The sequence below is a fragment of the Falco rusticolus genome, chromosome 3, assembly GCF_015220075.1.
Source record: "Falco rusticolus isolate bFalRus1 chromosome 3, bFalRus1.pri, whole genome shotgun sequence".
NCBI lineage: Eukaryota > Metazoa > Chordata > Aves > Falconiformes > Falconidae > Falco > Falco rusticolus.
Window position 1 is genome coordinate 110,301,004 of NC_051189.1, and position 26,248 is coordinate 110,327,251.

Sequence of the window (26,248 nt, forward strand, 5' to 3'; positions counted from 1 at the left end):
CTCACCTAGTCATGAGTCAGAACAAATTTCCTCTGCCACCCTGAGGGCTAGATTTTCATAACGCTTCATTATCCAGCAGCTTCCACTAAAACCATGGGGAACTCCTCTTCCTCGAGCACCACGATCGCTGAGAGACGCTGGATAGGAGCAGTTCTGAAGAGCTGAGCCTTTCCTCACGCAGCTAAAAGAGAAGCTGACCCTCCTGAAAGTCTGTCCCTTACTGCAGGTCTGCCAGCACCACGACATCTCTTCAAAGGAAACCCACTGCTGTTTCCAGGATAGCCCACAAAGCCGGCCCAGTGCAAGCCCTGAGCAGCACAGGAGGAGGCAGGACTCCTTCTCTGCTATATTGTGATATTAAATACCGAGCCACCAGCAAAAGAACAGCAAACATACTGCCTTGCCACTGTGAAGCCAGCCTGGTGGGAAAATTCAGCAATTTCATCTCTCAAGAGCCTGTTTTTATCTGCAAAGCTGAATTCCTCCACTGGTAGGCTGCACTGGAGATGGGATGGGAACATCTAAAACACTGTAAGGGACAATAAAATTTTACAGGGAAGTAAAGAATTGTTTTAATATTTTCCAGAACAAAGTGCAGGAAGCATTTAAGAATAAATGGAATAGAAAAGTGTTCTTGTAACCAAAGCAAATATGTTTCTGCTTGTTACAAGGAAATGAAAATCAGTGTGCTTAGGTGACTTCTCCCCTGGTATATCTGATTTTATGGTTGCTTTGACTCATTAGAAAACACAAGCCAGCCGTCTGTGTCACTAATTCTGCTGCAGGACTATGGCACGGCACCGAAAGATCTCCAAAGAACTACAGGCGATAGCATCGCTCAGCTGGATCAATCGGGCAGCTGAAAGGAGGCGCCAGTTCAGTAAGTTTGGAAAAGTTTTCAAGTTCAAATCCACCCAAAAAGCATCCAAAATATCGTTAAGCCTATCAGCTGCATCTATTAAATTCAAATAGAAGTCTTTCTGTTTGGTGCAATAAGTGCCTCTGGTTATGGTGTCATAAAAACACAGTTCAATTTATGGGAGCTTTGAAAACAAATTATGTCATCCCTGGGCCTGCAACCAACTCACTGGTGGCCACTGTAGCAAGGCGAGCTGTGAGCTCTGCAGCGCAGATGCTGCTCCCCATGCTAACGACAGCACTTCTAGCTGGAGAGGGACAGGGGACAGCGATCAGCGTGTCTGAGAAAGGATGATAATGGAATCCATTTGCAGTTACCACGCAGCTCTCTCCATTAATGGTCAGCCAGAGCAATCTCCACGGCTCTGCTCAATTGCCTTTGCAGTTGGTTTTCCCCAGCGTTGCAAGAGAACGGATAGAGCAGCAACGCAGGATCTATCCAGCTCTTTTGGACTCTGCTCAATATGGCAGAAGAAGTCTTTGCTTACTCCAGAGCCAACTGTTGTAAGATCCTGTCCAGCTTCCTACAAAAAGAGCTCCGCCGCCGATCCCAAGCAGCCAAGGCAAGGAGTGCACACCGGCTCCAAAGCCTGGCACAGCGTGCGGAGCGCTTTGCTTTGCAGGGCTGCATAGTTTGCCAGAGCTCAGCTGGGTTCCCTTGGCCTCTGTCACCTGCAGGGACAGATACAGGACAGAGCAGCTGGGCTGTGCCTTCCTCCTGCTCTCCTTGACCAAACATCCTAGGGATTTGCAGAGGATCCCTGAGGAGCACAGGAGGCATGCAGCACGAGTGGAGCACGCACAGGTACCCTCTGCAAGTCACAGGAGCGCAGGTCATTAATATGGCTCAGAATTTCACCTCTTTGACTTGTTTTGAGCCCATTACATCCAAAAAGCAACTTTATTGTGCAGGAAGAAGATACCCTCAAGTTAAAACATCTCTCCAGGGCTTTGTTATTTCAGCAGGAGCAGTAAAGACTATCTTGGAGGCCACTGCAGTTTCAGGATTCCCTTTTGGCAAATACTGTCTGTTTTAATAGAAAATGGTATTTTGTGTTGGATGAAAAGAGTTAACAGAGTGAGCTGCAGTTTCTGAAGCTCAGCTAATCATCACACCTCACTTTTCAGCAGTGCTTTCTTCCCACTATGGTGCCAGACACTTTGTGTACACACATAATGAAATGCAAACTGCCTCCGGGTGGCATATCTCAATAAAGCCAGCTCAGCAACTCTTGCAATTGCCCGTTCAACTCTTGGGTTTCCTCTCCGTTTCCAACAGTGGCAGTGAATTTGTCTTTCAGGAAGAGAACCGGAGCGCAACCCTGCGCGCTGAAATAAACTGACAGCCAGTTCTGGCGTGGCATTGGTACAGAAGGGAAGAAACTCGCATGCCACTCTTCCTTTCCAAAAAAATCCTCAGTTCTGGGTACTGCCTCCAAAGCCATGCAGCCGTCCTCTTCCAGATGGTGGCAAAGCCTGATTGATTATAGGACTCTCAAGCTATGCCAGGTTATCACTCAAAATGCAGTCATCCCTGCCAAGCTGGCAGGCTCCTCTGCTCAGAGTTATTCCCATGTGTCAGCGTAAGCCTTAATTCAGAGTGCTGGGTATATCCAGCATGATAGAGGGCATTCAGCCTGGTGGAAAATGTCCTATCTATTTTCCACAGTTTTCTGAGAGCTTCTGGCAAAGATCTTACGCTGCCCAAGCTGGGGAATATGGCTGGACCTGCCAAAAGCCAGTGGCAGAGCAGATTCCCATAGCGAGAACGAGAAGAACATGAAACAAACCTGGAAAGAGGCTGTGGCTGAATTAAGCTAAAATAGAAATAAAATTCTTCTGTTTGGGTTCTTAGGAAACAATGTTTTCAAAAGTGAGGGCAGTGAACACATCCACTGATTCAGAAGCTGTCATTTAAATGGATTTATTAAAAAGTGTGAATCTGGCATCTGTGTTGCACTATAGGTATATCCTGAGCATTAGCAATTCTCGCTTCCAGCAGAGGAGAAGCTAATAAAAACATATTTGAGGAAAACTCTATAGAGCTGAATTTATTTTGAAAATACTGTCAATGTCATTTGCATTATTCCTCTTTAATGTTTCTATTTCTGCTCTGAAAAACTGACGGAATAAAGATTGGAGCATGATTCAGCTGTAGCTAATAGGCTTTGCTTCTAAATCAGTCCTTCGCACAATTACAGTTTTGTGAGTAGACTAAGTCGCTCGATTCTTATTTTTCTCCTCATTTAACAATTAACTTGACCGGTAAAAGTTCTCCTTCAATTACAGCAACATGTCTTGAGCAAGACTGTAATTTTTACATGCAATCATCTTTCAGCCACAACTTATTGATCAAGTCATTCTCACCTCCGGGACAATAACTGAGGGATGTTACCCTCAGACAGCACTCAGGCAGCTTCACGCCAATGCAGTAACTTTTTCCAAGGACTTTTCCCATCAAACTTTGATATGTTTGGGTTTTTTTGTGGGAACATGTCAGTGTTGAAAATTCTGAGTGAACACTTTCTTTTGCTGGATTTGTCCACTGCTGAAAAACTCTGCCAGCTTTACTCTCGATTTACCTTGACCAATTCCAAGAGGACTGATGGAGAGGAGTGAAACACAGAATACAACAAGAAAACAGAGGAAGTAAATGGAGGAAATCAGTTTGGGAAGCCTGAAGCCCTAAGGGGGCGAGATGGAGAGCAGCTGTATGTCAGCGATGACGGGCAGGATAAAGTTAGGAAGAAGGAGCTTCATAAATTCTGGATCAATAAGACAGCCCTTGAAAGAGTTTCAAGGGAAAGGTACCTTCACAGGTGGCCTTCTGCTCACAGGTAACACGCTCCGCACACTGAGCCATGAATTTTTCAACCGTTTGCACAGCTGCTGGTGACTGGTTTTATTTTGCTGATGCTCTGACAACTACCAGAAGTGGAATTGGTTCTTTTCTCTAGCTATCGGGTTGGTGTCTGAACACTCGAGAGTCTTTCCAGCTATATCAAAGTTGCAAAACATGCCACTCACTTTTAAGGTGGCTATAATCAAATACTTATTTTTCAGTGCTAATCCAAGTGCAAATTATTTACATTAGATGCTATAAAGAATGTTTTCAAAGGCCCAGCATCAACTGTGCATATAATTATCACTGGGGAGTAATCTGAACATCATCTCTTGGCCTCAGAAGAAAAGAGATCTCCCAAAACGAAGACTGGATTGAGGTATTGAACTGGAGTGTTCCTAGAAGTAGCTTAGGGGACCCAGGCATCTGATGTTATAAACTACAGCAGTCCACTAGTGATCCAAAATATCTGCTATACTGATCAAGCCAGGATTATGGAGAATTTTTCAAGAGTCCAGATGAAAACACTGAGATGAGATTCAGTCTCCATAGTCAGGATGATATAACAGGACCTGCCTGCAGTGGAGGATGACTCCTCTGTAACACCAAAAGGGACTGATCACCCTCCCTCTCCCCATCTTGCTCCAGGAATACACAAGATTTGGCAGCTGAAATGTTACCGTCTTCGTGGCTTTCAAACCAACTTCTCAGCCGAAGTCCACAAAACAAGATTGTTTTTGGTTAGCTAAGGGAATTCCTGCTGTCTCTGGGGACAATGACCTGCTCTCACCTTATTCACCCCTTATGAGTTGATGGTAATAATCTGTCTGGGCAAGAAGTCTTGGGCATTTGGGAAATTTCCAAAGCTATGGAGCAGTGCAACACCTCTCCTTAGCAATGTGATTTCCTACAGAACCATCACACTGGGACTGCAGCCAGTTTAAGCCCTGACCTCACCCTAGTGTCGCTGGGGCGGCAGGCAGCGGTAAGCCTCATGGTGTTTTCAGCTACAGGCAGCTAACATCAATAATATGTGCTGTTGTAATTGCGAGATCTCAAACACGTTAGCTGAAAGTGTGCTGCAGGAGAAAAACCTCACGTACACAATGTGTCAGCTAAGTCAGTCTTCCCCTTGATTAACACTTTTAATTGGATGTTGCAGCTGAATTTTCTTTCCATGTTAGCTGAAGAGGTTAGGAACAAAGTTCAAAACTGAACACAAAAATTATACAGAATTAGCGATTGTGTTCCAACATAAGACAGGAGATAGAAAGCTGAATTCTCTATCCTTAATTCACCTTACCGTGCTTTGTGTAGCCACCCTTGCAGAACCAAATGTAATTAACACTACTTAGGGAAAATTCCCACTGCTTTTCCTGGCTGTTTTGCTGGACTAGGGTCTGTGTGATCAGGTGAGCTGCTTGCAAAGTCAACAGCTACAAATGTGTTCACCGCAAACCTGTCAAGAATGAGTCTGCAACATCTGGCTTTGCAAGAGCAGTCCTGTTTCCAAATGCAAGGTGCTCTGATATATATGCAATGTAAAAGAAGCTCTATAAAAGGTGAAAAGTGATGTAAATTCTTAGGCTCCATGGGAGAAAGATGTCATGGTATGAAAACATTGCTGGTTACTCAAGTGGAATAGCAAATTTCGTTTGTTGAACTTATTAGATGTAAATGTAAACTACTTGTGGATCTTTCTACAATGTGGCACTTAATCTCAGCTTTTCTGAAGGCGAGGGGTGCAGTCCCAGCCATTCAGCTTTGCCCAGGGTCTCTCTCTCTTTGTTGGGGTCTCTGAACACTGTACACGCTCAAACAGATGTTGTGGAAGTCCACCATGAAACGATACCCACATGTTCCACGCACAATGGAGGAAATGGGAAAATTACTTCTATAAATCTGCAGGAAGGCCATGCTGTTCTGGCACCACACTGCTTCGGAGTGGCAGCACGTATGTGAATTTTGGCACCAGCCTTATGGAGTAAAGGCTCAGGGAGTACCATAAAACGGTTCTCTCTGCTCTCAGAAGCAGCTAAATACCCCCAGCCTCCCAAAGCGTACACCAAGGTGAAGCAATACATCTGTGTTGAAGCAAGGAGGGACATGGGCTTTTGAGGTTTTTTTCTGCCACAAAGCAAAAACAAACTGCAAGTTACTAATGGGTCCATTTGCACGCACTTTATGGAAAAGGTTTTCCAGTTTCTTCCTCTGTTCTAACATACTGATATTGCCAGCACCCTCTGCTTGCATCCCAAAGGGAAACATTCATTTAATATGTATTCAATGTGTGATTCTTGGAATTCCCAAATCAACAGCAAGAAGGATCACAGAAAACTAAGCCACTGATGACTCCAGGGTTGTAGGGACATGTGAAGAGGAAGAAATCATCCCTGTGACCTCAGAGCCAAGCAGACACGTAGACTTGTTTCCCAAAAGGCTTGCAGAGATCTCCCCAGATCTGAGAGAAGGCTCTCTGGGCCCCTTCGAGCCGCTGCCTGAAGCCAAGTTCTGCTCCTAGCTCTTGCTTTTCTGATCCTGTTAATGCCTGTCACCATGGGAGGTGGCACTGCTCATTTGAAACAAATGAAACAAAGGTGTAATGAGACATAGGCAACCTTTTGCCTTTTGAACTTCCCAGGGTTCTTAATTAATCCGCATTTCGTAACGACAATTAATTCTTTCCTGCAAGTCTTGGGAATGCAGGGGAACAAAACACAGTTTGATGCATTTAGGGGAAAAAAGCCCAAGTCACAAAAGTGCCAAATCAGTTGGATTTCACAAAATTCAGACTTTTCATCTGCTTACGGTATTCATGTATGCTGGGTACCTGCTTGGCTGAAGGCCAGACTGCCTTGGATTTGTTTGCCTTCCCTCATAATGGGAATACCAGGCCCCTCCTCTAAGACAGCTTTTGGAAAGAAAAATCAGTTATTCCTGAGTTAGTCTAGAGCTTAACGATGGTGTCGATAGGGTCGAGTGCTTCTGGGCAAGAATCGGGGGGAAGGCTGACGATGCAGATACCTTGGTGGGAGTCTATTATAGACCACCCGACCAGGGTGAAGATGCAGATGAAATGCTCTGTAAGCAGCTGGGAGAAGTCTCACGACCGCTAGCTCTTGTTCTCGTGGGGCACTTTGACTTACCAGGAGTCTGATGGAAATACAGTCCAGCAGGGAGGACACAGTCCAGGAGGTTCCTGGAGCATGCGGGAGGGACCTTCCTGGTGAGGGAGCCCACTGGGGAAGGTGCCCTCTGGACCTGTTGTTTGCGAACAGAGAGGGGCTGGTGGGTGATGCGATGGTTGGAGGCCATCTGGGGCACAGCGATCATGAAATAATGAGTTTTAAATTTTCATTGAAGTAAGGAGGGTGGTCAGCAGAACTGCCACCTCGGACTTCTGGAGGGCAGGCTTTGGCCTGTTTAGGAGCCTGGTTGCTAGAGTCCCTTGCGGGGCAGCCCTGAGGGTCCAGGGGGTTCAGGGGGGCTGGACATCCTTCAAGAAGGAAATCCTGAAGGTACAGGAGCAGGCTGTCCCCACGTGCCGAAAGATGAGCTGGTGGGGAAGACCAGCCTGGCTGAACAGAGAGCTTTGGCTGGAACTCAGGAAAAGTTGCGCATGGGGAGGTTTAGGTTGGATATTAGGAAATATTTCTTCACCAGAAGGGTGGTCAAGCACTGGAACAGGCTTCCCAGGGAAGTGGTGGAGTCCCCATCCCTGGAGGTATTTAAAAGACGTGGAGATGTGGTGCTTAGTGACATGGTTTAGTGGTGGGCTTGGCAGTGCCAGGTTAATGGTTGGACTTGATGATCTTGAAGGTCTTTTCCAACTTACACGATTTTATGGTTGGTTTGTAATCATTGTCATAAAGAGGGCTTTCCCATTGCTCACTTAGAGCAGCAAAGAAAAGAAGAGGTAAAAAGCTTCTGAGGTATCTCAGAGGGATAAAGCAACAGTGTGCTGCTGTGTGATACGGATTGTTCTAAAAAGAAACTCTGCTGTTTTGCCTTCCACTGTGCAGAGATGCCGCAGGAGAAGAATATGGCTGTGAAATGTATCAGCATTCTCCGTACCATTGCAATCGCTGCTCTAGAGATTGAAAAGTGTATCTTTAGTCTGTGGGCTGTACAGAGCACGGCTCTGGCACGCCAGGTGTTTACTCTCAGTTGGTGTTGCCACGTGTTGCCTTTACAGGGATTTGTGAGCACTGGCAGCAGGTAGGCAGCTGCCATCCACAATAGGAAAAGGAGAATTCAGCTGCCATCGAAAGCACAGGAAAGGAAGGAGTCTTAAAGTCAATGCAAAACTTAATCGTAGTCTAAAGCTGTTTAAGACTGTTTTCATATTGGACTAACAAGAGAACAGTACTGACTGCTGCAATAATTGTCATGATCCACCCATGCTCTCTACTAGACTTCCAGCCACACATTCCTACTGCCCTTAAGCTTGCAAGTTCATCCCTGGTTTCTGCTGTGGTAAAACCGCCCAGAGAAACTTAAGTACCCATTCCTGACTTGTGAGCCTCCATGAAAATGCTCTGCCTATGTTCTGACTCTGAGCAGTTCTGCAATATTCAAATGTTAATGCAAAATGTAATCTACAATATCCCATTTGAACAAACAGCAATCAATCTAATACACTACAGCTCAGTTACTTCCTCGGTCTCTGTAACAGGCGCTGTCAAATAAATCTACTGAATAAATCAGTGCCATTGTAACCATTAGGAAGGCTTTTATAACTGCATTTGCTGAGTGGGAGGACATTTTTCTCTCAGTTTTACTGACAGTCAGATAAAAAACATACTAATTAAGAGAGACATGCAATAAATGCCTTGAAGGTGAATTCCTGCTTATACCGAGGTCTCTTAGTCCTCCACTCATTTGAGGATTCTGGTGCTACCACAGCAAAGACAACCCAGCTCTTTGGTTCCAGTCCAGTTTTCACTATGGATGGACTGGGAGATGCCTAAAATGCTGAGGCTGCCTGCTTGCACAATATTTTCATGCTGAACACCATTGCATCAGCTATGCTTTATTCTTCTATCACAGCTTGTCCTTTCTTATTCCTGGCAGGAGACTCACGGTGACCTCCAGCAAGGGCATCTGCAGGGATGGAGCTGGTCCCTATTATAGAAAATATCTCTCTCTGTATTTCTGTTATGCTACTGCACTATGTTTGCAGCAAAATCCATCTTGGCTTTCTTGCCACTTTAAAAAATATTGCCCCTGAATATTTCCTTCCCTGTTCTTGCTCCTTTTACTTGTAAAATGTTCACAAGAATGCAGTGTATTTCTTTTCATAAAGCTCCATGGTCTGGAAAATGGATCAAGAGAATGACATCTACTTAATATAGTCTTTCCCCCTGTGGGGGTTGCTCTTTATTCCCCCCAATGCTTTGCAGTAAGATTAAGCAAGTGAAAGTGTCAGCTCTTTCTGAAATGAGAACAGCACTGGGATTTGTCTGTTGGCATCGTGCAGCATGGATACAGATGTACAACAATAGGAGATTAGCAGATAGCAGCTCTGCAAGCATTATTCATTTAGCTGAAATGTAAATACTGCTCCTCTGGGGGAAAAGCGGAGAGGCTGTTGTGAGCCAGGCAGGATAAAGTCTGCAGGACTCCAGGGGGTTTCAGAGTGCAGGAAGCAGAAGGTCAACAGAAAGAGGGTCTCTGAAGAGAAGTCAAGAAGAGGAGAATAAAACAGACTGAACTGTCAGGAAAAGTCACCCTAATGCCACCGCTGCTTAACATCTTTGGCCATTTTGCTTTTCACGTCAGCAACAGATGCCGCTGCTCGCAGGCGACCATCTGAGGATGGTGAAAAACTAGATGTAAGAGCATGTGGAAATGCTGTCCACGACAACCCAGTAAGATGCAAAGATACGAGAACAGCTACAGTACTGGACCATGCTTAAAAGCCTCTACTATACCACTGCTTTCTGGGAAGCCTGTATTTTGTTCTGCAAAGTCTCTGTTTTATCTGTACAGCATTAAGTCCTGTGTTTTCTGGCAGGGGCTGTACATAGCTCAGTTATAATGAATGAAATGAGCTGGTAACAGTTGCATATTTATAGGCTCAGTGGGCTGGTGCTCAAAAATATCTGAAAGCGCTTAAAAGTGCCTTTGGCTGCAGAGCAACGTTGACAATCGCTACCAGCTTGTGGGGACATTTGGGAGGAGTCGTGGCAGGAACAATGCCCATGGAAGTATCCTCAGCTTTGTGCTGAGCCTCTTCAGTCCAGTTTGCAGAGAGTGAAAAATGAATTAAAACATCTAAGATACATAGAAACAAAATTGCATGTCCAAGATTACTGTGAAAATTAATACACACGCTAAATTCGCATTATTTTTTGTGGAAGAGCTCGCTCATGAGTAAAGATAAGGCAGTAAGATCATTAGTTTGCTTAAGGTAATTGGGTTGAATACGGCTAGACCTATGATATAGTGACTTATCATTAATGACACCAGATAGCTTTGAGGAAACTAAATACCTAGAGACAACCAGGTGAATCGCTTCCTGCTTGCGCGAGACCTCCACTCCAAAAAGGCGGCAGCCCAGGCCAGGACCTGGCAAACCAGCCGGCAGTATCACAGAGCTTCTGTAATTACAGACTGGTTCCTGCACCACGGCATCAGTGCAGCCCAGGGGACCAAGGTACAAGGCCTACAAACTTGACCCTGGATGAACCTGAACAGCGCTGAAGACTCCACCAAGACCAGATTGCAGGTTGCACCTGTTCCACAGTTGGGTGTTTGAGCTCCATGTTTCTCAGCTGCTGATCCTACCTACCCACTGACTGGGGGCTTGCAAGACAGCAAGAGAATAATGGCATTGTCTGTCTCCAGTATGAGATATTTCAGAACAAAAAAACCCCAAAGATATCCAGCAAGAGAGGAAAAATTCTCATTATTTTGCTCAATACTGAGTGCTGTCTGGGCCAACAAAATCTATAGTGAAGTCTGAGATAAGAGTTATCTCAAAGAAAGGAAAGAGGGACCATGTACACAGAGGTGCTCTCCGCAGTATCTTGTCATCTCCTAATCGATGAGTGTGAGGTTACAGTGCTGCAAGCAAAGGGCAGCTGACAAAAACTGATGATATAAGAAGCGCTACTTACTACAGACGAAAGGTCCATGTTTACCATCCTCCTGTCATCCAAGTCGACTGGCTGGAGGCCTGCAACGTTGATCTGGACAGAAGAGGTTCTGTATACAAATCCCAGCAGCCAGTCGCCCCTAGGAGCAGAGCAGAAGAAGAGTGTGAATAAATCCTGTTGCCAAACCCGTGCAATATGTGTCTGCTCAGACCACGAGGAGGGTAGAAGGGCAGGGAAGGACAGCGATGTCTGGACTGAGACCTCTGCAGCTTTGTCTGATGTAGGAATCGCAGCAGTTGCCGCATTCAGGGCAGGTATCTGGAACACAGTAGTGTAAATCTGAATTTAATCCTCGTTCACGGGTGTAGTCTTATTACATGCCGCATGTTTAAAAATCTGACCCCTTCTGTTTATTCCTGTATTTGCTTAGAGATTGCAATACATTCACATATTTAATCTTTTTAATGTACTAATAGGCAGAAGTTCTCCAGCCTGTAGACAGTTGTAAACGTGATGAGGCCTGCAATACCAATGTTGCTGACATAAATATCGACTGTGAAGCTCCTTGGATTGCTCCTGATTTATAGGTACTCTATAAATACCTGGGTTCAATGACAGAACTAGGAAGAGTTTGTTCCCACTGTAAAGTATTGCCATAAGTCACTGTGACAGCTTCAGGGCAGACTATAGCATGATGAGAGAAGGTGATGCGTCCTTTGGAAATACATAACCTCTTCTGCACTGAGCAACAGCATAAAATCTGGGCACCTGAACACCACTACACTCTGCAGAGTAAATTTAAGTTGGATGTGAGTGGTACTTGTACTCTGTGATGGCAGAAGGTGAAGTGCATCTGCACAGGTGGCTGTTTCTGGCTGCTCCTGTCCATTCCAAAATGGTCTATCCTAGAATTCTTAAGTCTATGCAGAGCTCTGCAAAGTCTTTGCAACACATCCACACTACTCAGGCATGGGTTCTTTCAAAAGCTGAGTGAGTCTAACTAATTTCGTTAAGGTTTCCCACTAGGAATTTGTAACCCTGCTGTGAAATCGGATGGGACAGCTCTGACAGCTGGCTTTCACTCTCCATATCCTTTCAGACTTCAAAGCCAAAGGAGACAAGCTGCAGTGGACTGAAGCTCAACAAATTAGGCCCAAATCTGATCTTGCAGGAATTCTATTCAATGTAATTCATCTGACCTAAATAGAGTTACTCCTCAAGTGACAGAACGAGGCCACAATTTGTATAAGCACGAGACCAGAGAAATCAGAATCAGGTGAGGTCTCACCACAAAACGTTTGTATAATCCTTCTCTCACATCTAATATCCCCACATAAATTCTCCCTGTCTCTCAGTTACCTCCTCTAGCTGTCCCTCGTGCTAACTGCATAACCCTCAAATTCAGCATCTGAGGGCAAAGCAGAGAACCTGCATAGTGGAATATTTCCTGACGGTCTCCTCACCTGCTTCTTCCTATTTGTGAGCAACGAGCTACAATTTCTGTGTCATTTTTCATTCAACATTCAAGACATGGGCTTGCCAAAGCAGAGACTAACCAAATTACTGCACACACAGAGGTACAAACACACATACTATTTTATTCCAACAGTACATGCAGGCTTAGAAACTATAACAAGTTTTTGTTGTTTGTTTTTGTTTTGTTTGTTTTTTCATTATAGGAAATGAATACACTGAGCTTTTTACAGTGAAATTGATTTTTGTATAACACAGGGAGGAACGATATTTGCCAGGGCAGATTCAGTTATATGCAACAATTGCTGTCATTTATGGCTTCTTGGAGGAACACAGAAGCACTCCCAAGGAGGTAGCAATTGCTTTTTCCTTATGTCAAGTGAAGAAATACTGAAACTGGTGTGCACATCTGGCATCCATAAAACCTCCTGTGATCCAAAAAGGACAAAAGCAGCAATTTTCAGCCTAACTGCCAGATGTGATTAATAATTTGTTGGTTTAATCTTGAATGCTTTTAATTCTTTTATTTAATTCTTCTTTGTAAATTAATATACTGTGTTAAGATGCACATGAACACAATACTTCCTCATCTTATATGTCTGTATGTAGGCATACTTCTGTATTTGTATATGTAAAGTACCAACAGCATTTCCAACTGTCCTTGACCTGAGGGCTCATGGCTTTCTAAGCTGTCTTGACTGGCATTTACATGTTCTTTGCTAATCTTTGCCTGGTTATTTCTCAATTTATTTGCCCATGCTCTTAGTCTTCCTTGCTTCATCCCTTCATTTGAATTTCGCATCTTCTAATTGTGCTGGTAAGCAATGTTCTTGTCACAATTATCTTCCAATACACAGTCATTAGATTTGAAACTGTCACTTGAATTCTTAATAGCTTTTATAAAATTGCTTCAGTTGTTTTGTGCCTCTGAATCTCCCTCTTTTCGCCCAGTAGCTCTCACAACTCTGCCTAGCAGTTGTCTGCACAGTTTTAAAAGGCTGATACTTGGTTTCAAGGTAACCTTTCTATTCTTTCACATCCTTAGTTAATTGCTACAGCTATTCCAGCTATACCTCCTTTGTTCACATGGACTATCTTGACCAGAAACTGACTCTAGATGTAAAAAATCTTCAATTTGCTTCAGCTCCTTCCCTTCCATTGCAATTTTTACATCTTGTTCCCTATAAGCAGCCCCTAGTGAACTGTGTCTCAAAGCTTTTATAGGTTTGAATTCACATTCTTTAACTGTCAGTGAACTTAACAGCCGTATTTATAGTCCTTTACATAAAGCTGAGATTTAAAGGGGCCTTAGAATATGTCAAATGATGCACAAAACCAAACTGACCCAGCTTTAAGCTGCCAGAGCAATACAACACTGCGATTGTATGAACAGAACCTACACACTGCGCACCTCAGGCTCCAGTGTAAAAGCAGAACAGCCTTCAAGTGTCTCCTGAAGACTGTCATCTCCAATTAATGCAGGCAACAGACCTCCGGACGGAAGAGACTACGACACTGCTGAATCAATGTACTCACCAGCTGAAAAATTATCCACTTACAAAATGTTTAAAATGTACAGTATCTTTTCAATGTGACAGTAGGATAATGAAGCAGGGGACTGAGCTCATACCTGCAATAACCGTTTATGATCCTGCCCGACACCACTTTTGTGATTGCTTTCCAATACTTGGCTTCTCCTTCCACTGGAGCTCCCAGTAAGACCACATCTTCAATGATCCCTTGAGAGTCTATTAAGATGAAAGCAGAACAGCTCAGATTTAGAAGACGGATCAGAAAACATGTACATGAAGAAGGGGTATGTTCAGACATGCACTATAGAAAAATCATCATTTCTGTGGTTTAAATTTTAAAGATAGAAACAACGGAAGGGAGGATCTTAAATATAATTTTGCATAAATGGTAAGTGCCTGCAGTTCCAGCTGGAGCCAGTAAATGTGAAAATTAAAGAACCTGAGACAGTGAAAGGAATCAGGCTGATGGCAAGAGGGAGTAGTGGCCTGGCCTCTGTCCAGAAAGGTGCAGTTCAAGCAGCAAACCTGGGGAAGGTTCTTTCCACAGACCTATTGACCTGGCTTAGCACAGAGCTGAACTATTACGCTTTGAAAAAGGCAAAAGGGACTGACATTCCATATAGTGAGCAAATGTCATATATTAAGCATGATAAATTCTGCCTGCAACCAGTCCTTAGAGCTGAGTTCATGAAAAACATGACCTGTATATGCAACAGAAACCTCCCAAGTTCTTAATATTGATTGGGAACTAGCAATAAGGCATTTGCCAACACAAAGTGATAATCTGTCAAACTGGTTTGATTTTCTTGAAGGGTACTTCAACCTGAATGCCCAGGGCATGATGTACGGAAAAGGAATGTTGACTTTTAAGCATAATAAATCTCCCCCTCTTATCAGACCGCTGCAGGTGGGGAATTTCTGTAGAATTAATGACTGAATGAGAAATATTGGGCAGCTCTGCTATTTTCCTAAACTTCTAAATGATATATTAATATCTGTTCATAAATCCTCTTTGTAAAGAGAGATCAAGCACCTGATGCCACAGCAGTTAAATGAAATTCACAGCAGCATACGTCCTGGGAGACTCATGGGCATAGCACTCCCATACTCCCCACCTGTGGGAGACCAGAGTTTGCAAGATGTGAGCTAAACCATGCTCAGGCTGGCATTTGCAGTTCATAAAATAATATGCTGAAGTTTACGGGGAAGTGAAAGTGAGAATGACTGCATACCACATTAAGTCTTGACGGAGAGGCACTGCCTGGCTAGATTTTTAAAATGTAAATCAATTGGTTTCCTTTCCCTGATAGCAGTAAACGACTTGGAGCTGGGTGCAGTGCCTGCATCTTTCTCTGCAGTGTAAATTCCAGCACCTGACAACAACCCAAAAGAGCTCTGGTGGTATTATTTCTTATTGCAAAGCAAATTTTGCGCCAATTGAGAACAGCAAAGAGCAATTCAGTTTTGTTAGTGTAATCTGTGAGCAATAAAGTCCTGTTCCCATAATCATGGGCAATGAAAACGAAACCCAGAGCCTTGCAAATGGGGAGCTCGTTCCAATCAAGGTACTAAATTCCATGGCCACAGTGTGAGCCAACTGAATAAACAAACAGCTAATTCATCAGGATCCTGAACATTTGGGCAAGGTATTGGAAGCTTTTGTTTCTCCGGTCCTTTGTGCAGGTTATTTCTTGCTCAGAACAAAAATGTTTAGCCTTGGCTGAAAAATACTCTTTTTCTTTTAATGTTGACAGAGGGAGACAGAAACCTGAGAACAGATCACGGACATACTTGCTGACACTCTAGATAAATGTATTTCGCAGTTTGCTAGTTTTTTTGTATGATGAAGAACAATAAAGTCTGCACAAGCAGGAAAAGGCGGGGGGGGGGGGGGGGGGAAGGAATTACTGATGGCCAAAAATGAAAAACTAGTAAGATGATTTGTCCAGAAAAGTTGCGGAAGATACAAACTGACCCGGAGGTCACCACCAGTCCTTGGGAGCCGTGCTTTGCTGTGCCTTTAGGGTACAGCTCACTGGGCAAAGAGGAAAGCATCTCATCACGTTAGTCCTCACTGAAAAGAGAACAGGGGTGGAATTTAGCTTTCTCTGGGCATTGTGCAGATGCAGCACTGGGACAGTGTTTCACGCCACAGTCTGGCAGCCGTATTCCTGATACTTAACCACAGCAGAGATGATAACCCAGTGGCGATACTGGTCACATAAGCAGTTCTGTAGGACACTGCTATCAGTATCAGACAAATACATACTGTATGATACCTCACTCCTGTGGTGCGCAGTTTGGTTTCAAGGTTCAGGCTCTGGTGGTAACAGCCATTATCAGTTTTCATTAGTTTACACTTTTTATTTACAAAAATGCATGGGAATTGTGATGAAGAAATCAGACCAATGATCTTCCCATGCAATAACTTGTCTCTGATGGGTCATTACTACATCTTCTGCTATAATGTCATTTTCTGGAAACCTACTAAGCTCTTGCTTCCAAACTCATTTCTGATGAAGTATCCCAAAGGTTATTTAATTGCTTTGCAGAAGAGTGGGGTTTTTTTAACAGAATTTGAGTTTCTGCCATAGTGTTTCACTGGATAATCATGATTATTTATTTGTCCTCAGAAATGCCACTGCCATCTGGATACAAAAGGCCTGCATGACTAGGCCTTGTATTTCTTTTGTGTGAGACATCCAAGTCCAAACCCAAATCAGTCTCAGATGTCCCAGGTCCCAGCTCCATTCCTTCTGTGGCTTGCACTGGAATGTGCATGTGAACGCCTTGGCAATCTGCACTAAACATGCTGCTTTTCATTTCACAAACAGCTCAGCTTTCATAATTCAATTAAGGAACTGAAAAATTAGTGTACAGTGGGGAGCTGCTACGATACATAATTATGATACTTAGATTTCTTTAGAATAGCAGCCAACCTTGAAGACCCCTAATGGTTTCCTTTCACATATTACTTAGCTGTGGTCCCATGTTATTCCAGTGAAAGACTGCAGACCATTAAATAAAACCCTGAAAATATCTCAGCCCCTGGCATGCTCAGGATATAAAAAGAGTAGATCTAGGGCCAGCTTAGAATCTGGGTTCTGGCTTCAGTATAACTACATTAGGATCATTCTGGATTTGATTAGATTTACTTTGAGAACAAAATTCCTGTATTTGAGGACTTCCATCTTAAACCAGAAGTGAAGCTCTGGTACGCAGCTGCTGACAGAAAAAATGCTGACCTCCTTCGTCCTCACTTGACTCTATTCCCACCTTATTGGACTTCATTGAACATTTTCCTTTATAAAACTCCTTATTTATTAGTGACTCTTTGTGAGGCTAAATGGTTAATGAATTAAATTGCTATGCAGGGGGGAAGGCAGGCTGCACGAACACACTCACTACTGACTCAACTCCAAGATGCAATTTACATCAACTGATCATCATGATTTTATTCTTTTTCTAAATTAAAAATAGAATCTATTAATAAACAGAACCACAATGGGTAATAAATTGACAGATGGTTTTATACTTGACTTTGGGGGAAAATTACCATGAAAATAGCAGATGACAGTGGCATTTCAGTGACTTAAATGGAAGGGAGGACTCAGGGAATCAGATACAATAGTTACAGAGAGCTTCCAATAAAGGCAAAGCATCCTCTGCCAAGATCACAGTGGCGCGTGGGCAGCCCACAGACTGATCTAGCAGTCGAATGTCACAAAATGTCAAGTTGTTGTTTACAGGCTGGAGACCAAACTGACACACTAGAGAACCTCAAGTGAAGGCAGTGGATTTAATCCACTGAACTGGTGGAAATGACAGTAGAATTTGGCTCCAAATGCATTTCAAAAGCATTTTTTTAGGTTTTTGTCCTATCCTAAAAGACCCAAGCTCTGTTCCAGAAGAACTCTTCCTCTTGGAAGAAAAACTCCTCTACCAGCAGTAAGGAAAATAAAGGAGGAAAAAGTTAGAAGGTGATTTTTACCTTTTTCTTGAGCCATTTCTTGCAAGCAGAAGTAAATGACTCTTGCACCTAGACTGAAACCAATCAGTGTAACAGGTCGCTTGCCCTAAGAAAGAAGGAAAGGAGAAAATGCCGTTAAATACTGTTCTAGGCCTAGAGAGACTGGCCGCAGGATCCCTGAGACCCTGATCCACAAAGTGCTTATGCTTGTGCATGATCTTTCAAACATTTGAGTGATTTGATTGACTTCAAAGGGGTTGTGTCTCCTCAAAGTTACGCACAGCTCAACACTGAGAATTCTCCATATCTGAGTATTTTGTATTTTTTGATATTCAGAAAATCAGTGGAAAGAATTAAATAATCGGAAGTTACAACAAAGCTGACGTTTCAAACAGAAACAAAACAGACCCTGTCATTGTTTTGAAATTTCCAAATGAAAGCCTAATTCAAGGAGCAAAATTTTCTTAGAAATGTTTCAATAAACAGAAGAAGCTGTCCTACAAAAATATTGACCACTTCTAGATTTAAAACTGAACAACAGCAGCACTGTGTAGCTGTTACAAAAAATGATGTGGAGTAAGCTTTTACTTTGAATAGCCTAATAAGATTTTCTGTAAGATCAAAGAGAGCCTAATCTCCACAACAATGAAAACTGGTCTTTGTATTAACCAGCGAGCAGGTGTGCAATGGACTCCTTAGGCATACGCTAACTAGTTTTAGATGCTCCAGCATGTTGGAATGTGTGTTTTCACAATAGCAAATGCTTAAGACAGTAACAAATGCCCCCAAGCAAAACAAAGGGCTTATATAAAAGAATTGCCTTTCCTGGGTTTATATTTTTATGAGAAATCAAGTTTGGTTTTACTCTGCTGTTCATATTGTTATGACATGCACCTCTGGGGCTGTGGCTCCCATAGGGCTCCTCTATAATAGATGCAGGACTAGTGTGCCTTTGAGACGAACATGTGGCCAGCAAAAACCAGTCTCTCTCCATGCCAGTGATAGCCCAGCAAATAATGGCAGCCTTTTGCGGGGCAGAACATCTTTTGCAAGCTTTCCCAGGGAAGGTCAATAATTTCTGCCACTTCTTTCAGGTACCAGCCCATTCTGCTTCTCTGGAGGCAAAAACATGGCTCATGGTGCATCTACTGCTGCACGGTCTTCTCTTATGCTGTTTTGCTAATACCTCTTAATTACCAGTGAATATTTCTAACTCTCTGTATTCTCTTCTCCGTTATCTTTATCTAAATCTGTCTTTACTTTCTGTTCTCAGATTTCCACTAGGTGAGTTGGCCTGGCTGTTTTGTGACGTGGTCACACCATCTGTCATTTGTGACCTGGATCTCTTCTGCTTCATTTAGAAAAGCTTTAGGTTAAATGGAATGGATCTTAGCAGGATTTCTCTGATTCACTTGGGACTTCCTGTTTTTCCCCAGTGAACAAGATACATGCTGGTCACCTTCATGTAGCATTCTTTCATTTTTCTATTTATTATTAATTTTTGTCTCCTTGGAAGGATACCACTTGATAATTTACTAGCATGACTATAAAACTTAAATCTCCATGGGCCAAATCCCTTCCAGCCATTATTCTGGATAATTTCTAGCCAATTACCTGCTGTCGACTGAGCAGGATATGTGCTAGGTGTTTGCCTACTTCAGCAGACCGATGGAGACACACTCCCCAGGGGTTGTCAATGACACTGGCAACAGTCAAGAGTGAAGCTGGCCAAGTCAAGGCTGTCACAATACCTGCAACACACAAAACAAACAGCACGGCATAGTCACAAATCTGGGCTGCTCTTAGGAAACATCAAAAGCAAGACGGTTCACTGAAGTTAAATGCTAAGCCTAGGACCTTTTGTCATTTCCAGTTCTTCTTTCTCAAGAGCTGATCTGAGAAATGTTTTGCTAGACAAAAGATAAGAAAGAATCTGATGTTCTGATACAGAGGCAAACAGACACCATGCATGAATGTAACCTGCGTGTTTGAAAGGTTTATGTAAAGCAGTAAACCACAGTGTAATAACATAGAGAAATAAACACAGTCACACGTGAAGGAAGGTGTTTCCAGCTGTCATTTTAAACAAACAAGTCAATGACACAGAGGCACAGCAATCCAGGAAAGCAAATCTGAATTACAGGTGTGGCAGAGAAGGTTCTCAGGCCACTTCTGCAGGGTGGTCCAAGGGACATGCATTCTCAGAAATCTTCTCTGTTTAGAAAAGCTCCTTTAAACAGACACCAGCAGTGAAACTGCACAAGACCCACTCAAGCCGATCGGATACCGTTTAGGTTCTTACCTGACAAGACGGTGAATTTTAGGGCTTCTTGAGCCATCATGTTCACAAAACCATTCAGCAGGGTATCTAAGGCGTTGCCAAGCTCCATCAAGTACTTGGATTCCCAGGCCAGACAATACTGCTCACTTGACTGCAACATGCTGCTCCATGGTGCTGTGAAGCTCCCTGAGAAAGGTTGCAAAGATGGAATTCAAGTTCAGAGAAAACAACAATGGCTGACTCCTGGCAAGACGAGCCCAATAGAGAATCAGAAGTGAACCTGCAGGACACTGGAATATAGTGATATACTGTGATGATCAAGAATCATATTTAAAAATACTGTGAGATTTAGACTCTGCATTTCCAATGCCTTACAATAAATTTGGGCTTTGCAAATAACGGTACAGCTTTAGCTGCCCTGGCAAAGAGTCTTCAGTGTGGACAGGCTCAGACTTAATGACCCATTCAGTTGACTCAGAAACTGCCAAGACAGATGGACATTAACACTAATTATGTCAGGTATGAAGGACATTCCTCCTATCATCAGGCATCTGGCCAAGTCCTGCAGCTCCATCTTGTCATATAGATCAAAGGAAGGCCTGTCCTGAGGAAGATGAAGTGCTGAATGGCTGCATGGACTGAGTTCAGTGGGACCAGAAGCATGGAAAATATATAAGATCTTGTCAAAATCTATCATAAAACACCTTTCTGGCACTTCAGTTAGGTGGGCAAGGATTGCAGTAATGGCCCTGTCTGAAAGCAAGGAATCTGCATTTGCAGATCCAGGCTGCAATTATTTTTACTTTGTCATCTAGCCTTGTTAGCCACTTCAGTTTAATTTTTTTTTCCCTCCAGGTGCTACTCAAAAGCAGTGCCTGGATGCTTGAGAGATAATGGATAATTTCCACTGTGCGAGTCTAATTTTTGGCTAAAAGAACAATTTTTAAGCCATACTCTCTCTCCTCCTTGTAGTGGAGTTTGTATTAAGTGGCCAGGAGGGGCCTGGCAATGCTATTAATGGTAGATAAACTGTGAATGGCAAAGCAGTTTTCACCTTAATTAACTAAACCCCTTCCCACACTGTTCCTTCCCCGAACGATGTGGGCAGGTTGGGGCAGCTGCTGACCAAAGTGCCATGAGAGAGCCCCATGCCCGATTGCACCGCAATGTACTGTCCAATCTGTGAACGTGCAGATAGGCAGCTACCGGGAGCTCAAAAATCACAAGCTGGCAAATTCCATAAAAATCCTGTCGCTAGTCGCTTTGTTTTAAGGAGTCAGGCAAGTGTGTAAATAGACACACGCAGCGGTAAGGAGGAAAACAGATGACCATTCTAGTTCTGCTTTTTTAAACATTATAGCAGATTGCTAGTTATGGAAGAAGAATGTGTGTCATTTGTAACTCCCTTTTAAGGGCAAGCAGACACAAAAAGGTTCCTGAAGGGACACACTTGTCTTTGTAACAGTGCCTAGGAGCCCTCCAACCCCAAGGATTTGGACCCCTGGCAGAGAGACAATGAGAAAAGCCAAGGCGCAGTGCTGCAGAGCAAAAATAACAGGACAGAGACATCCTTAATAATATCCACTGTTAATTATGATGCTTCAGAATAAATTGGCAGCTGTTCAGTCAGGTTGCTGAACACATCAGCAGACAGTTGACATATTTTATATGACAAGCTACGTGGAAAATAAAACACTACAGACCTTTCAAGGTGGCTGCCTGTATGTTCACCTCCTGAGTGCTGTGCTTAACAGGATTTACTTGACAGAACTTTCTTGCCAATAAACCTCATTAGCTGGCAGATACCAAGAAAGAAAAAAGATGCTATTTTCTGTTAATTGCTGGAGGATAAAAATAAGAGAGATAGGTGAGACACTTTGTACTAGTGCTGGAAATCATCCACCCCAAACAGACCTTTCCTAGCAAAACCAGAAAGCATTTATTAAGAGAAACAATCCTGCTATGACTACTACCAAGCCTACTATCACTACCAATTCACTGCCCTCTCTCCTTTGCTTTGATTGGGATTGCAGGTTGGGTTTCAAAGTCTTTATGTTGAGAGTTGATCTGTTTTACTTATCAGGCCACGCAAGTGTGGGGAAGAGCTGTGTGTGCTATGTGTGCTATGCGAGCGCACTGCCTTGGAGTGGAACACAGACACTGCTCGCCAGGCTTCTCTCAGTCTCCTCCTCTTGTTCTTACCATATCTGCCAGTGCACAGCCATCCAGTAATTGCTATGGTGATATGAAGCTGCTTTCCTTCAGTAAGTGGGAGGAATTCAAACTCTTCTATGGCTCCCACACGCTTCTTCATCTTGTATCCTACACACAGCAAGGCAGAAACATGGGTCTTAGAAATCACAAAGCCAGGACAGACTGATAACAGTAGAAGTTCATAAGAAATTACTCGGGTAATTGGAATAGGGTTTTTTTTTTCCTTTCTGAACCCCTCAGCCAGTCCATGCATTACTTAGAGCTTGGTAAGGCGCCAACATGATCCTTCTGAGCTTGTGCGATCTGAGGAAATCCCAGCAGAAGGCTTGTTTTGCTGCAGACCAGACATCAGCTGTAACAGCTGCTGCTCTCCATGGCAGCATCTTTCTAATCCAAAGCAGCAAGCTTTCATTTCCTTCATTAGCCACATACTGAATATTCTTCTCCTACTTGGGCATCAGGGGCTATGCAGTATCTTAATCAGCATTGAAATAAAAATGTCACAGTCCTAAGATTACACCTCGTATTGCTTCCCCTGCTCTGCAGAGCTCAGTTAAGTCATTAGCTCTGCATTTGCAGACATGATCCTGTGCCTCAGTAGCTGAGAAATGTGTCGTTGCTCTCTTACCAGTAAGGCCAGCTCCAGCCGCTCCAAAAAGGGATGCCATGACAGCAATTCCAGCAGTCGAACCTAAAGCAGCTGCTCCAGCACTTCCGATGATAGTAGCAGCTCCTGCAGCAACCAGCGGGGCAGCAAGACCCCCTGTCAAGCCTGAAGATGCAACAAGCAATATCACCAAACTGGTACCACTGACAAAACACAGTCAGTCATTTCCCTGTGCTGTGTGCGTACTGCTAATGCAACTAAGAGTACAAATTATGGTCTTTTTTGATCACCGTTGAAGGGGCTTTCTGAGACCCTCCCCAGGTCCTGAATCTCTGCACAGATTCCTTGACTGACTTCAGTACAAATGAAGAATAATTTAGAAGTCAAAGGAAGCAAGTGTGGTATGCTGGGGTGAGCTATGCCCTATTTGCTTAGGAAACATTGATCTGGTCTCACATTATCTTGAACTGAGAGCTGGAATATCTGATCTTCTAACAACACAAGAGCAAAAAGGAGAAAACATTTTTTAAGGATAACAGCCTCAGTTTAATAAGTCCCCCAGCCACTGAAGCTAAACTGAATAACTTTTCCAGCTAATTCTTTCAGGTTTATTTTTGTGTGGCTGAAAATACTTTTCTTGGATTTGGTTTCTTTTGGTGTTGGTGGTTTTGTTTTTTTTGTTTGAGGTGGTTTTTCGGTATCTTAAGTGACATACTACCTTCAGCCTGGCAAAGAAAAGTAGTGAACTCTTTTAAAATTAGAGCTTGGGCTAAAAGGTATGATGGCTAGTGCTGTACATGCAATTCAGAAGCAAGTCTCCAAAATGCCTAGGGCAAGCCTCACCTATCACTGTTCCACCCCCAACAGTTGCCAAACCGATCAGCAGGTATCTCTTCAGCTTTTTTCTTCTTTCCTTCTTTTTTCTTGATACCTCTGCAGTTCTGTGGGGGGAATTAAAAGCACAAAAACTGATGGAGAAGCCTGACAGATAACAGTGCTACATCAGAATCTGCTTTTATTCTCCTCAGTGTAATTTCCCTACCGGGAACAGTAACAAGTAACATGCAGGTGTTGACTGTGACAACACACACAGATTTACGAGCATGGACATAAACCCACAGATTTAAATTGAAACAATTTAATTGCTGACAAAAGCCAACAGATGTTACTTACTTGGAAACCCCTTCCTAATGGGGCTGAAGCTTGTAAAAAAGAAGAAACAAAAAGTCAAAAGCATTTCAATAACTATATACTGCCTTTGTGTCTTAAAAAACCACAAGCAAGCTGTGGTTTCCACAAGTGGAAACAGGGAAAAGTTTTTGAAACAAAAGGGAATAGGGGCAATTTGTGCTAACAAAGAGATGGAATTAAACTATTTTCCAGCCACAGTGTTTACATTGAGCCACTTTCTGATTGCACATCACAATATAATATAATAGGTATTAAACACAGTCATTAGTTCATTTGTCTGTGTACATTTAAGCTACATTTTAACAAGCTTATCAGAAACAGGTAACTACACCTAAAAGGAACCTCTTACTAGCCACTACTTTTGGCTTGTCTCCACTGTCTTTGGTTTCTCTCTTACAAGAAATACTTCCCACTTCAGAGGAAAGTGTGAGAAACAGAGGATACTGGAGTAAGTTGTTTACAGAGGAAGGTTCCTTCTAGCCTGCTTATGCAGCAGTTAATCTGGGCCTTGAAACATGAGAATTTATCTTGCTTCCAAACTTGGATATTTTCCTCTTAATCCTAGCTTAATTGTGGATTTTCATTATCCAGATAATTGCCTAATCCTTCCTGGAACCCCCTAAGCACACTGTAATTTTGATAAAGACAATTTTAGACGAGTCCCAAACAATATGCAGCTTTGTAAAACACAGCAGGAGGAGAATGAAGCACAGTGGGTGAAATCCCCACGTCACTGAAGTCAATGGCAGAACTCCCACTGACTTGCATGGCACGGAGACTTTGTCTCCACAGAGATCCTCCGAAAAAACATGGTATATTACATTTGGCAGCTGCAGACGTAACTGTCCACAGAGAACAGCAGTGCAGCCTGCAACGGCTACCTTGTCAGCACTTTCTATATAACCAAGTCCACTTTCTACAACCCCATGGTCAACGCAGTATTTGGATGTGCCCTAGCTGGTGCATGTAGTCCCCAGTCTGAATGCCTGGCTTTGGAAACAATTGCTGCTGGAGTTCTTTAAACAAGTGCTGCAGTCTGACTGTTAATACCTCAGCTGGCAATATCCAGCAATTTCTGTTCTACATAGTGGTTCATCAGCTTTTACAGTCAACATGCTGTTGTCTCGGGCTGCAAATGACATTGAGGGAGCTGAAATATGGCTAAACTGGCTTCAGTTGCGATAATGAGCAATTTGAGTTATGTGGGTAGAAAGATCGTTTGCAGCTAAATCCTGCCTGAAGATGCAGTAAGTAAAACAACTGTCATGAGAAGTTTTACCTGTCATTGCTTTCCTTCCGTAGCTGCTAGCAACTGCTTTTGACAGTTGCTTTCCTAATAGCTTCTGCATTACAATTATCGCTCGATTACTAGACTGCTTTTTATCCACTATGGTAATTAACTGCCTCTTCTGGTACTTCTCTACCCTCAGTGATCTTTGACGTGCAGCTCCTTGCCTGAACCACAAATTACATTCAGAGAGATTTTATAGGTGGAATTTCAGGACATTTTCCAATGATGAAAAGTGGCAGGAGTACAAGTTAGTGAACAACTGGTATCATGTTTTCCAGTTTCCTACAGAACTGTGTACAAAAGAGAGATCCACACCTGCAAGTCAGAACACATTTGGTGCTAGTAATACGGATTTAAGTGTTTGAAGCATTGTTCTATAGATGACTGTACATTTAACCTCGCAGGTTCTGGGCCACTGTCCAACACATCCCCAGCAGCAAAGGCAGGAGCAAAACCTCCTGTTAACAAAGACCAGTAAAAAGCACCTATGAGGCAGCTGCCAGAACCCTGTTTGGTTGTTACTGTTCCAAAACCTCTTGGTGGATGGTCAAAGCTGGAAGCATCCTAAACAAATGTTAATGTATTCCCTGCCCCCAAATGTCTGTGAGGTCAAAGCGGTGACAGGTTTATATTCTGCTTCCTTTCCCCATTGACTCCTAACTTTAAAACAAAGGGTCATCGATTCCCCACAAATATCAGCCTTGTTTTAGCACTGCAGTAACAAATGTGTTCGCACTGCAGTCTTGGACTACTCTCACTATAAAGAATTTCTTTTTTCCTTTATCTAATACGTATTTACTTCCATGGCTGCAACTTGGCCAAAGAACAA

The 26,248-nt window shown here is 43.2% G+C and overlaps 1 protein-coding gene across 2 annotated transcripts in view; it reads right to left on the reverse strand.

Moving 5' to 3' along the window:
• Positions 1–26,248, reverse strand: part of TMCO4 (transmembrane and coiled-coil domains 4) — a 41,239-nt gene that overhangs the window by 2,552 nt on the left and 12,439 nt on the right. For both annotated transcript variants that reach the window (XM_037379633.1, XM_037379632.1), the window contains exons 6-13: positions 23,781–23,878; positions 22,959–23,102; positions 22,319–22,438; positions 20,138–20,302; positions 19,450–19,586; positions 17,857–17,941; positions 13,964–14,081; positions 10,882–10,999 (exon numbers count right to left, since the gene is read on the reverse strand). In XM_037379633.1, coding sequence (XP_037235530.1) covers positions 10,882–10,999; positions 13,964–14,081; positions 17,857–17,941; positions 19,450–19,586; positions 20,138–20,302; positions 22,319–22,438; positions 22,959–23,102; positions 23,781–23,878 — 985 coding nt within the window. The remainder of the gene's footprint in view (positions 1–10,881; positions 11,000–13,963; positions 14,082–17,856; positions 17,942–19,449; positions 19,587–20,137; positions 20,303–22,318; positions 22,439–22,958; positions 23,103–23,780; positions 23,879–26,248) is intronic.